Source organism: Acinonyx jubatus, chromosome D4, assembly GCF_027475565.1.
Source record: "Acinonyx jubatus isolate Ajub_Pintada_27869175 chromosome D4, VMU_Ajub_asm_v1.0, whole genome shotgun sequence".
Lineage (NCBI taxonomy): Eukaryota > Metazoa > Chordata > Mammalia > Carnivora > Felidae > Acinonyx > Acinonyx jubatus.
The window spans coordinates 22772155-22786082 of record NC_069391.1 but is presented as its reverse complement, the minus strand read 5'-3'; the positions used below and the strand labels follow the sequence as shown (position 1 = coordinate 22786082).

The 13928-nt window shown below is 38.7% G+C and overlaps 1 protein-coding gene across 1 annotated transcript in view; it reads right to left on the bottom strand.

Annotated features, from left to right (window-relative positions):
* Window positions 1–3252: 3252 nt before the first annotated feature.
* LPAR1 (lysophosphatidic acid receptor 1) overlaps window positions 3253–13928 on the bottom strand; it is a 279363-nt gene continuing 268687 nt past the window's right edge. Inside the window, exon 9 of the mRNA XM_053204809.1 lies at window positions 3253–5695. Coding sequence (XP_053060784.1) covers window positions 5394–5695 — 302 coding nt within the window. The 3' untranslated portion in view covers window positions 3253–5393. The remainder of the gene's footprint in view (window positions 5696–13928) is intronic.

The window sequence follows — 13928 nt, the reverse complement described above, 5'->3', positions numbered from 1 at the left end:
GTGCCTTTATTTGTGGTTGACACATTTTATTTCATTTAAACAAGCGAGTTTTAAGTACTACTTAATACTGTGTTATGTGAGGTGGAGAATACAAAGTAAACTAAGATTCCTTCCTGAAAGGTGCAAGGGATTAAATACAAACCCATTATAAACAATATTATACAAAGCAAAATGAATTCTGGCTTCCCTGATGCCAGTGCGAAGACATTTGAGAGTTTCATAAAACAAAATGTAAGATCACTTTGTGAGGGTCTCTGTTTATTAGGCAATATGTGCAACAGAGATCTGTGGCCTAGCTTCCATCCATCAGGAGAGATTTTTACTTTCTACTTTATTCGCTTCTGTATTCCTTGAACTATTTATAAGTTTGTATAATTTTTATAATCACAAAAGTCTCTCTTAACATACACGCACAACCTCTAGGGAAGTATCAGCCCCACGAAACTATTGTTATAAAGAAGTTTTAAAAGTTTCTGTATGAAAAATAGTTAGAATGTATTTGAAGAACCGGAGAACAGATTAGGGATTGCCAGGGGTCAGGATGGGGGTGAGCCCCAAGGACTGGGGCTACAAAAGTACAACAGGAGGGATCTTTGTGATAGTAGAACCACTCTATACATGGATCAACGTCAATATCCTACTTGTGATTTATACTACGGTTTTGCAAGATATTGTCCCAGTTTCACTGGGAAAACTGGGTAAAGGGTAGAGAAATCTGTCCACAGTGCTTCTTACAACTGCATTGGAATCTACGATAATCTGAAAAGGAAAGTTTAATTTTAAAATGTTAGCAACGTGCTAACTAATGGAATAAAATTGGGATCCATGAGCCCATACTGATATAAATGAATGGGAGAGGACAGAACCTTTCCTGATAGTAGAAAGCAAAGTAAAAATTATGAGAAAAAAGAATTAGAAATTCATCATTTGGCAACTATCAGAGTAATGATCCATTCATCCAAGAAATACCAATGGATGTGAAGACTAGACATTATAATTCCAGGAGGAATAGAATATTTCCTACAAAATACTATTATTACAAAGAAGAAAACAAACAAACAAAGAGTAGTTTTCTTCACAGTAGAGAAACTGACAGGAAACACCTTAAGTAATCAAAGTTGACATCATCAGAAATGGAACAAATCAACATGGTTGGCTACTTGCCAGGATACAGTGAGAAGAACCACAGCAGCACTTCTGTGTTCTTTTACCAAAGAGAAACATGAATCTAATTATAAAGAAATATTAGATAAACACAGATGCAGAGACATTCTACAAAGTGACCTGTGATCTTGAAATGACAAGGTCATGAAGGTCAAGAAAAGAGTTAGGGATTGTTCAAGATTGAAAAAGACTCAAGAAATGTGGTAACTAAATACAACCAGCGACCCAGGCAGGATTCTTTTGCTGCAAGGGATATTAGTGGAAAAATCGGTGAAACTTGAATGGGGCTGTGAATTAAATGGTAGTTTATCAGTGATAATTTCCTGATTTTGATTGGTTGTATTGAGGTTGTGAAAGAGAATATTGCCTGTAGGAATTACACAGTATCCAAGGATGATGGGGCATCGTGTTGGCAACTTACACGTAGTTCAGGAAAAATGTTCTATAAATTTGGCAAACTTTAAGTTTGAGATTGTTTCAAAACAAAAATTATGTTTAGTGTGAGAAATGCAATTGATAGTTTTTTCTGCAGTCTAGAGCTCAAGAGATTATAGTATGTTCAAGTTCTCCTTCCTTTTCCAATAAACAATATATAGTCAAATGAGAAGGACAGCAGGAGTGAAAATGGAATTCTCTAAATCAAGGGTTGGCACAGTTTTTCTGCAACTGGTCAGATAGTAAATACTTTAGACTTTGAGGGATGATCTCTGTTGCAACTATTCAATTCTGCCGTTGTAGTACCAAAAAAAGCCATAAACAATAAACTGATGAGTGTGGCTGAATGCCAATAAAACTATTTGACACTGAAATTTGAAGTTCATAGAATTTCCATGTCTTACAAAATATTCCTCTGCCTCAACCCTCCAATCATTTAAGAATGTAAAGCTCATCCTTAGTTCATACAAAAACTGGTAGATTTGGTCAATGAGTCCTAGTTTGCCAACCTCTGCTTTAGATTTTAAAAGGGTCTTTACACACCACATTTTTAAGCACATTATTAGTAAGTAATTTATAGATATGAGAATTATAAATTTCCCAGAAGAACCTGAGATTTTAGGTATAGACTATCAAGTTACAGGTGAATGTTACAGGATGCACGGACCCTGCTTTGGAAGAGTGCTGACCCATTTTGGCCCTCAGTTATACACATTTCTTCCGTCAGATGACACCTAAACCCAAGCCCGTCCCAACACACAAACAAACCCCAATCCTTCTGAGGGTTTAGGGTCAGGTGAAGCTCACTTGGTGTTAAAAATGAGTGATTTGTTTCAAAAAGTCTTGCCAGAAAAATGTTCTTACCGTGGTGTAATGAAGGGACCCAATTAAGACATGTTTCTACAGTTTTGATTTAGCACGAGCCACAAACTGGGTTTAAGAAAAAGAGCTAGAAACAAGATCACAAAATTATATTTCAAAAGTTGAGGGACTAGCAGAATAAATTAGAAGGAAGACGGACAGTGGAACCTAATGGTTAATTGAGAAAGAAAATGGGAAAACCAGTATGATTCATTAATTGTATATCGGCTGATGTTTCAAGACTAGGAAATCATGGTTTCACTAATTTAAAAAATGGACTATGTGAGGGGTGAATAATTTGTGAAGAAGAATTCTAAGATATCTGATTTCTAACAATCTTACATCCACCTAAATTTAAAGGTTCAGAACTCTCTTCCAAATGTCATGGAGACCTTCATTCCTTTGAATAAATGTTAACTTTTCTTAACATCTTAGCAACACAACAAAAAGAATATAATTAGCATATCATTGGAAGATACCTATGACTTTTGTTAGTTATTAAAATTGATAAGCATGAAGATCACTGTGATTTTATAAACTCCAAGTTTTTCATAAAGTCATCATAATGTTTTTATAAACTCACTTTTTCCAAAAGAAACTCATGTTAAGAGTAAGACTTATTACTGACAGAAAAAAAGCAGTGCTGAGTTGGGGAAGCATATGGTTGCTTCACCCCAAGAGGTCAGAAGGCCTGGTGACGGGGACATGAAGTTGTCCACAGAAGGAAGGCACCTTGCGATGCAAGCTGGAAGATTCCTGAGCAACAGAAACAACACGGACCAGAACCACACATTGCCAAACACTGATTGAAAATGAATTTATTAAGATCCAATTAGTATGTTTTTAACTCAAATAGTCCAGAATACATGCACATGAAAGTCCAAGTTCATTTCTTTCACTTCCAACATAAAATGCTCTGTACTTTGGATAAAGTATGTGCAAACACATTTCTGCTAACTGGTTCCCCATGTTCTTTCCACCGTGGGCACCTTACAAGTCTGCCCTCTGCTCAAATGCTGACCTCTTCCTTCCTAGACAATGATTCTTCTGGACATCTTTCTCTTAAACGTACTCCCAACTTTCCCATACCTGCTTCATGACTGTGACTTTACTGGTTACTTATAACAAACTGGTACAATTACTAGTTCATCTGGACAATTCACTAAACAGGTATCACCCATTATGATGGGAATCTATTAGAGGTGATTCCCAGAGAATACACAGTATCCAGTCACATACTGACACACTCAACCCATTTGCTACACGAGGGTCCCAAGCTACATAATACGAAGATCCTTTATTCTCTTGGCATGTTTGATTTATTCGCATTGTCTTCACTTCTACATTACAGCCGTGGCGACCAAGAGCTGGAAATCGGTTCCTCAAACAAAATTTGGGATTGCTAGACATATTAATTAGGGGGTCCTGGCTATTTGTGACAATTGACTGCTTCTAGTCCATTTTGTTATAGAGAAAAAGTCACTCTCAACTAAAGTGACCACTGCATTTCCTTTGTAAAAAGGTAACTTCACTGGCTTTCCTCACAATTGCCACCCATGTGGTGCAAAGCAGGAAATCCCTTTTTATAAAAGGTAAGAGCATAAAAAGACATTTCACATTTAAAAAAAAAAATCCTTCATGGGAATATGTCCTAAGTAAATCATCAATTATATGGACAAAGTTTTATGTACACAAAATTTTGCAACATTATTTATAATAGCAAAAATCAGAAATGACCTAAGTAGTCAACAACGTGGGAATGGTTAAATAAACGGAATTGCATCCATTAAATGGAATATTATATAGCCACTAAAATTATGTTTTTGTAAAATTTTTAACGCCATAGGAAAATGTGGCAACTCTGCAGTGGAAAAAAAAAATGGTTATAAAATCGTTTATGTATGATCCCAATTATATAAAAAGGCATGTGATATACATAGAGGCATACACGGGGGAAAAGCTGTGGTTACGGTGGTTAACGGTGGTTACTTCTGGGTCACGATATTACCAGTAATTATTTTTTCTGTTTTACACAGTTCTGCATTTTTCAAGTTTTCTACAATGACTATGTATTATTTTATAATACAGAAAAACACAGGCTATTAAAAATTCTTCTGATGTACTGATAATTAGAATGCACTTGGGTATTATAAATATGTGCTTCATCTTCTATGACTTCTTTTAGACTACGTATTCTTTTGGTAATAAACTTACATTCCCTGTTTTAGATGTGTTATAACACTTTGACAAGAAGGTAATATTATGATTAGAACATTGTTTCACAACCTAAATACTGGCTTTGACATCTAGGTTCTTCTATTTCCTAGAAGATTTAAAATCGATACCCTTTTATCTTTTTAAGTAAGGCATACTGCATACATACATTACATGCATGCTCTCTAAAAAATTCTAATTCACAATTTTCCTACATAAGGAAAAAAATGGAGTTACAATAGTTTAACAACAGCCTACAGTCTTATCCATCACAAGCATGCTGATAGGCATAAACATGTTTATTAAATGAAATGTATCCTTTAGAAATAAAAAGAGGGAAGCCTGTATGTAGATGAAGTTGTGGATTCAATTAGTCAGAATTTATTCTGACTTGCACCAAACCACACAAAATCTTTTGAAGTCTAGTTAGTGTAGTCTAAATGGACACCCTGGAGTCTATTATGGATTCCATGGCATGATCTCCACTTTCTACTGTCAAAAGGAACGGGGATCAGGATGAGGGTTGTCACGTAAGCTAATTTTCCACGTATCTCAAGTCTTGTGGGGTCTAGGAACAAATACTGCCATTGGTTAGTGTTTAAGTACGTGAGTTTATTTTTCCTCTCTCTCTCACACCCCACCTTGCCCTGGCATTTGGGTAGGGGGAGGCCGTTCATCCCTCAATCGATGATGGCTGGCTGCTCATCTTAGTTTCCTTTCTAAACCACAGAGTGGTCATTGCTGTGAACTCCGGCCAAGATGGTGTGGTTGAGGGAGGAAGCCGAGCGGTCCGAGCCTTCTGTGGGGCCACTGGTGTTGTCACTGCGCTGGCAGCAGAGGATCTGTCTGAAGGTGGCGCTCATCTCCTTGTCACGGTAGGAGTAGATGATGGGGTTCATGGCGGAGTTGAACTCAGCAAGCAGAAGGAAAAATTTCTCATAGGCCAAGACGTCACATTGTGGACAGCACACATCAAGAAGTAACAAGACCAATCCAGGAGTCCAGCAGATGATAAAGGCACCTACAAGGACAGGGATCAAGAGGATTTTACAATGGAAGAACCAAAAAAAAAAATAAAAAATAAAAAAAATAAAATATATATATATATATATATATATATATATATATATATATATATATATATATATAAAATTATGAAGCAAGCAACCGTCATGTGAATTTGATATTGGTTCAACATAAAAATACTAAGATTCAAAGCCACCAGATCATCATCTGAAATGAAATGTTCATTTTCTGTAAAAATAAAACAAAAATTTAGTGAGAAAATAATTTAATAAAATCTCATTGATTCAAACCCTACTGAAATTGAGTATTTATGAGATAAAGATGATGACTACTTTGAGCAAAACATAGTTTGCTAAGAAATTGAGACACTTGGGGATACACCCCTCAACCCTTACAAAGATAGGGTTTTTAGCAGTATGACGTTGTTTTGGAGCAGAAGGGAAACCTGTGACAAATGTCCTTTAATGTTTGATTAAGGCACAATTTCTGAATTCAGGCTGAATGAACTCAAATCCTTGCTTTGCTATTTAGAAAACTGAGTGAATTTAGGCAATTACTTTCTTACCTCAGTTTTCTAATGTGAAAAATACAAATGATTACATTTACCTCATCAGGTTTATTGTAAGGAGTAAATGGGTGCTGAGAAAATAATCGTTAAGTATATTTTATCAGTATCAACAATAATACTGTTATGATCTGCTCAGTATCACGGGCCTACTTGGAAAGAGAAATTTCCAACAGGAAGATGGATGTTTATTTTCTATTCAACAATCACTTAAAAGGTGCTTTTCTATAGGCCTTACAAATACTAATTTTAGCAGCACTTTAATAGCCATAGGGGAGAGAAACCATTATCCCATCATATAGGTGAAGGAACTAGGAAAATGCTATGTTATATTCCTGCTTCCTGAACTTAAGAAAATTAAATATTTTAAACCAAATTTTATGGTTTAGGTGTTTTACTAATTTGGATCAACTTTCATTTCTTCCCCAACTGTTCTGAATTGTTTGGGCTTTTACTCTACGTGTAAAAAGAATGGAAATTCTTAATTCCAGTTGATTTTGTTGCTGAAATCACTCATTTGACTCCCAGGGAAAGTAGAGGTTGTGAAATAGTACTAAAATCTACCACCGTGGCACTCCAGGATCTGCAGGGGATCCTGGGCCAAGAGGACATGGGCTAACACAACCGGTGGGCACCACCCCGTCCCATCATCGCTCACCCGTATGTGCAATCAGGCCACGCGGTGAACAGACAGGGAACAGGATGACCACTGAAGCATCTTCAGATTTAAATGGCACTGGCCTAAGTGGCTTGGACTGGGGTTGTGGATTTGTACTAGCCTCAAGGGTTGAGTTTTGTAAAACATAAACACATGAGATTTAGTATCCAAACAGCCCTGTTTTGAATGTGAGGTTTCTTTTTTGAGCCTGTTCAGCAGGGAAATGAAAATAAAGAAGAAAAGTACCCCCATAAAGCTCTTTGTTCTAAAACGCAAATGTGTATTGGCTTTCAACTGCTATTCACTTTGAAGACTGTCCAAGGTGCTTCATTTTCTAATAAATACAATACCTTAGATTCTCCTTAGAGAGAAAAAAAAAATATTTCAAATATCAGGAGATAATAGCCAAGGAGCTATTTGAACTTCAAGTAAAAATGTTAATAAAGCATTCATTCCAAGTCCTTGAATTTCCTTGCTTGAAAATCACTCAGAAAGCTAAACATAAAGGGAAATCAAAGGAATTGCCTCTTGGGTTTCAGAAATAATGCATTATTCATTGAGAAGCCAGGAAGGGAATTATTCTCAGGGTGGAAAATGCTTGGATGGAAAATGCATGGTCCCATTATTCCATTTACTTGGAAACTAAAAACACGCAGGCCCTTCATGAATGGGAGAGCATTCTTGCAAGTTTCCTTTCCCTTTCTTTTATCAAAGCTCTAATTGAACTCAAATTCAGAGCTTGATTAGATACCAGCAACATGCAGCTCAACAGATTTATTTTAAATAAAATGATCTTTTTCTCCTCCTGGGCAGAAGAAGGGAACATTCTTATTCCCACAGGACCTTAAGTGACAGAATTCAACTATAGTCATTTGTCGCTTATAATTTCTTCCAACTTTTAAAATTCAAAAAGAGCAAGATCTTTTTAATAAAAGCCATAGTCTCAGAAACTAGCCCATAGGCCTTACTTTTAGACCGAAAAAAAAAAAAAAAAAAAAAAAAGGCAAGGAGACTTGCTAGATTAGAGACAGGAAGTGGGAAACACCATCCTGACACAGGAGTTAATATATGTGGATGCTTCATTGAGGAACTTGGAGTCCTCTCCCTTCTTCACTGAAAGGAACTGTTTTCAGTACTAGGGTCACAGTCCCAATACTCTGTGCTTGGTTCTTTAAGACTTGAGTAATTCGAGGGACTCATAGTACAGGCCTCAAAAATCAACATCTAAAACCAATCATACCATTTTCCCTTCTTCTCCCTTCCCTCCTCTTTCACAGAGGTGCCAAGGACCACACTGACCAAAAATGAAGATGGACCACAGAAGTGGAAAATGGGGGCCTGGAACATTCCAAGGAGGTGAGGCTTCTAAACAATAGTGAGTGGGGCGCCTGCCTAGCTCGGTCAGTAGAACATGCTACTCTTGATCTCAGGGTTATGAGTTCGAGCCCCACATTGAGTGTAGAGATTACTTAAAAATAAAATCTTTAAAAGATAAAATAAACATGGGGCGCCTGGGTGGCTCAGTCGGTTGGGCGGCCGACTTCGGCTCAGGTCATGATCTCGCGGTCCGTGGGTTCGAGCCCCGCGTCGGGCTCTGTGCTGACAGCTCAGAGCCTGGAGCCCGTTTCAGATTCTGTGTCTCCCTCTCTCTCTGCCCCTCCCCTGCTCATGCTCTGTCTCTCTCTGTCTCAAAAATAAATAAAAACATTAAAAAAACAAAAACAAAAACTACACCCAGGCCCCTTTAGTAATAAGTAGCCAACCATAATTCAATTGGGTGATGGGACTTGAGATGTGCATTATGGACCCTATTGACACCTAATCTGCAGAGACTCGAGTACATGCCGAGTAAGAGTAAAAAGAACCTCATCTCCACATCAGTAAAGTGGAAAAGTAACAGCTCCTTGCCTACTCCATAGGGAGTGCTGAGGATCACTCTGAGGTACAACATGTAAAAGCTCTCTATACCCTGTACATCTACTGGACTATACTACCTATCGCCAATGTCAGTGGCATAATAAGTGAAGGCTGGTGTAGCACAGAACCAGAGCAGATTTCCTGCAAGGGCACAATGTGGAAGCACGTTTTGGACTGGAGAAGACCTGGCATTTCAGGAAGCTCTGAGATGATACCACCCTGATTATGAGATTCCAAGGACTTGCTGTTGAGTCCAAGGAAGATAAGAAGAAGGAAAAGAGAGGGAACACAGGGAAGCACAGGAGCCCCACATTATTTTGGAGGTTCTCATGGGTCAGCTCAACACCTATACCAAGATGGCACGCTACTGGATGTAGTACTTGATAGGGACAGTGCTTTATGTAGTTTGTATATTTCCAGGACATTTCTGATGGATGTATTCCCACAAGGAATGGTATGCAACAGTAGGGAAATAAAAAGGAATCATAAGTAGTTTATGGTTATTGATTTTAAAGTCAGAAGCAGAAGTGGCAGAAGATAAGATGGCCAAGGTCATGAAGGCCTTGTGCACCTGGCTAAGACATTTGAAATTTCTCCAGCACAGCACTGGTTCTCAGGCCTTGCCACATATTACAATAAACCCACAGAGCTTGTAAGAAAGATTTTCACTTACACTTCCCTCTGTGAGAGTCTAATGTCATTGGCCTCACTGGTCTGTGTCTCACTGAACATGGAATGCTCTAATACAGTGGAAGGAAGAAAATAATTTGGATAAAAATAAAGACAAAAACATCAGATGTTTCCAAATTCCAGAGAACTACAGAAAGCCTGAATTAGAGCAGTGCCAATATTAGGAAACGGACTGCATGAAATGGGGAAGATGGAAAGAGTCTAGATGTGCCTCGAGATTTTCCATGGTGGGGGTTGGAGGGGGTGGTGAAGGAAGAAAGTCGCTACCTTTCATTGAAGGAGGAAACACAGGAGAAAGGGTTGGCTCGCGTTTTCTGAGGGGAGAGGAGGAGAACAGAGATAATGCCCTCGAGTTTACTGATCTTAACTTTGAGGCACCTGCGAGACTTCAGCTGCAGACGTCTTAAAGACAGGATAGGCTCATGGCAATTTGAGTCCTGGGCAACTGTCTCTCAGCGTGCTGAACAAGAGTGGCTACATTCTGCACAATCTGCCATGTTACATGTAACAGGGGGAGACAGATATTCAGAAAATATCCATGGGTTAGAATGAATAGCGGAAGTTGCTCTTCTTAGAGCAAGCTTCATTCCTGTCTTACGCATCTGTCAAATCAATCTGTGAGGCCCCGATGCCCACAAAGATGGAAGGAGAGGTGCTGGAATGTAGACGTAAAAAGCAGGGAGGAAGGAGGCTGTTTTGGAACAACAGGTCACAGCTGCAGAATGAGATCGTATTACCACACCTTCCCTCAAATCTACACAACCCCATCAGCGGAATAATGCTTACCATCTGGTCTCACAATTAGAGTCTTTTCTCTAGAGTGACTATTCCCTAATCAGTTGAACTCTGCTTACATATGGAACATAACCAAGCTTTAACCAAAGTTAAAGAGAGAAAGTCCTTGACAGAGAAGACCGCTAGGGAGAGCGCCCTTTGATGAAGAAAAACCAGAAAACATTTCCAGTCTGGCTGGCAAATTTGTGTTTTTACCAAACAAACAAACAAAACAACAAAACAGGTAAAACAAAAACAAAAATACACACCAAGACAACCCACAGATCCAAGACAAGTCAAGGTAACGCAATTCCACACCAGTGCTGTGTTCAAGTCAACCTCTCCTCTGGCCCTGCATTTCTTGTTTCTCAAAGGATCTACGAGATAGTCCAATCTCAGAGGCCTGTGGTAGAGGCTGAGGGGGGATATAGGTGTTCAAAAACATACACTACCTCCACGGCCACTAAATTGGAATTTCCTCAGAGAAGGAGCAGCTTGGTATCCCAGAATTCAGTCCAATTTTTGTAGCTGTATTATGATTTCTGCTACTAAGGTACACAGAAATGATTCAGCCAGCGAGGAAACCTTTCGAAATTACATATTTTAAAAGAGGCTGTGTTAGATAACAGGCCGCAGGTGAAAGGCTTATGCCTAGGTCTAGCAGTTGAGGGATCGCTGCAATGAAGACGTAAATGGCTTTTTGAAATTAAAGTTTTTCTCTAAAAGAGCAACCTAGATTATTTATAAAATCCATTTCCTAGAACACTGAAAAGATAAAATCAATGCAATTCCACTTCTTCATGGTCATAGTAAACACTTCGTATGTTTATAGTTGCATGATCTCATTCATTGTGTGACGTACTCTGACGTTTCCTTCACCCCTGAGGGCAACATTTACCCTTTAAAATTTTTAAGTATTTATTTTTGAAAGAGAGAAACAGAGCACAAATGGAGGAGGGGCAGAGTGAGAGGGAGACACAGAATCCGAAGCAGGCTCCGGGCTGAGCTGTCAGCACCGAGCCTGACGTGGGACTCGAACTCATGAACCGCGAGATCATGACCTGAGCCGAAGTCGGGCACTTAACAGACTGAATCGCCCACACGCCCCAACGTTTATCCTTTAAAGGACATTAACAACATACACATCTCGGGGTGCCTGGCTGGCTCAGTCGGTGAAGCGTGCGACTCTTGATCTCGGGGTTGTGAGTTTGAACCCCACGCTCGGTGTAGAGGTCACGTAAAAATAAAATCTTAAAAATAAACAAAAAAACATAAGATCTCAAAGCAGAACAGAATACTCATTCAGTTCTCTTTTGAATATCCCTGGATGAAAGTTTTAGCTAATTCTCTCTTTTAGCAACACAATGCTGGCTTTCCCACACAAAGGAGAATGCCAACACTGCTTTGCTTCTTGGCATTTTATACTCTCCTTCACGTTAAACACTGAGTGTCACACACACCCCTGCTCCATACCCTACAACAGACTCTAAATCTCATCTGCAACTGTACATTGGAAAGCACATGCCGAAGTGGCTAGCATGCCAGCATCATCTCTCATAGAACATCTGTGCTTGAGAACAGCCGGTAGAAACCACTTCTCCATGGCTACAGCCCTAGCCAAGTAAGCAATACCTTTTATCTGCCTATTGCAACAGGCTCCTAACCAATTCCTCTTCCTTCATGCTTCTTCCCCAAAGCTTGCACAGAATAGACAGAATGATCTTTCATACGCATAAATCAATTCATATTACATCACTTTCCTGCTTAAAATCCTACAAAGGCTTTCTACTTGAAATCCTTACTGGGATTTGCCCCATATGACTGGCCTGTCAATCTCTTCAACCTCATCTCGTTCCACTCATCACTCATCCACTAGATTCTAATCACGTTCGCCAAGGTCATTTCTGTCTCAGGACCTTCGCATTTATAGTCCTATTACCTAGGAATACTCCTTCTGTAGACCTTCCCATCTGCTTAGTCACAATTAAATATCACTTCCTCAAAAGCCATCCTTGGTTATCCTACCTAATGCTGCACACTCTCCTCACTACACTCTCCCGTTTTATCATCTTCATCTTCATATCTCGTGACTATACCCAAAACTATCTCACTGGTTTAACATGTTTATTTTCTATCTTCCTTCAATGAGAATGTAAGCTTTGTGAAATAAGTAAATGTGGTCTCTTTCATGTCTGTATCTCCAGCATCTAGAACAGTAGCTGGCATACCGCGGGCATTCAATATATCTGTCACATATCAGTCACAGGTAACTGCCCAATAGACATATCCAAAACAAGGATAGCACCCTTTGAATGGGCGCTACAAGGCAGTCAGAGGGCATGAGGTGGATCATATATGCAAAAGTCTCACCATATCTGCATTTGTTACTGGAGCATAAATAAATCTATTGCTAACAATCTGGATGGGTATCAGATTATCTATAGAATCTCCTGAGTTCTGGAAAACCATGTTGGCTCAGTAATGAAGGGAGACATGGCATTACCCAAGTTCCTGCTACAGGAATGGTTCAATAGGATGATGCTGCTTCATCAGACCCTGGATTCTGCAATAGCTACCTAGCTACCTAGAAAAAATCACTTATTGACCCAACACACCTTTGTGTTAATCCCTCAGGATCCAAAGTTCCATGCAGGGGAATTTGGCCATGATTAGGTCTCATACCCATGCCCTAGTTATCAGGGAGTATCGAAAGAATATATCCTACCCTTTGGCATATACTGTCTTACCTTTTTTTAGAATATAAAGTATACTTCTAATCACTTATCACCATAATCAGTGTCCAGGCATAATATTAAATGTGAATATTCACAAGTCTTTTTCAAGTGTCATACCTGCCTTTTTTATAGGCACTCAAATTGGTGTACTGTTTTCATATATTTATGTCCCCATAATTTATAATAGCTTACTTAACTCAAGGAAGACTCATAATTTATGAGAGGATAAGGATAATTCTCATTAATCTAATTTTTCTTCCTAGCATATCAGCTGTTTTCCTTTCAGTAACTGATGTCTAAATAATAGTATAAAGCTAAGTCCTTGAATTATCTTTATTCTTATAGAAAGTTTGGAAAACGCATAAAAGTATAAATAGGAAATTTTAAAAATTACTTAGAGTCCTGCAGTCTAGAGATACTTTAGTATATGATTTTGCACTTTTGAAATGTTGCTTTGAATTCTAAATGTGTGCCTTTTTTCTGATTGCATATGAAATTAATGTTGAATGACTGTTTATTAGTGATGGGGAAGGGTAGGGAAGTAGATTTTTTATCTCTAGGAACATTATTTTGTTATCCAATTGGTGTTTTATGTAGTAATGTATCCTAATTTGTTCAATACAACATCCTCTTGAATCTGTGAGAATATTAACTGTAATTTATTTGAGGCTGTTTTATGTTTCCTAGAGTACTTCTGTTTCAATGTTAGACGCTATAATACTCACAAATCCACTGCAGGGACACCATGCTTCAGGGAATGTGTGTTCATTATTCAGGAGACTTTCCAGAATAGGGGGCCCTCTGGGAAATGGATTGCCATCAAAGCCAGCATTTTCCTATACTTACAATATCCAGTGATGCCATCTAATGGGTGGGCGAAAAGTTCCAT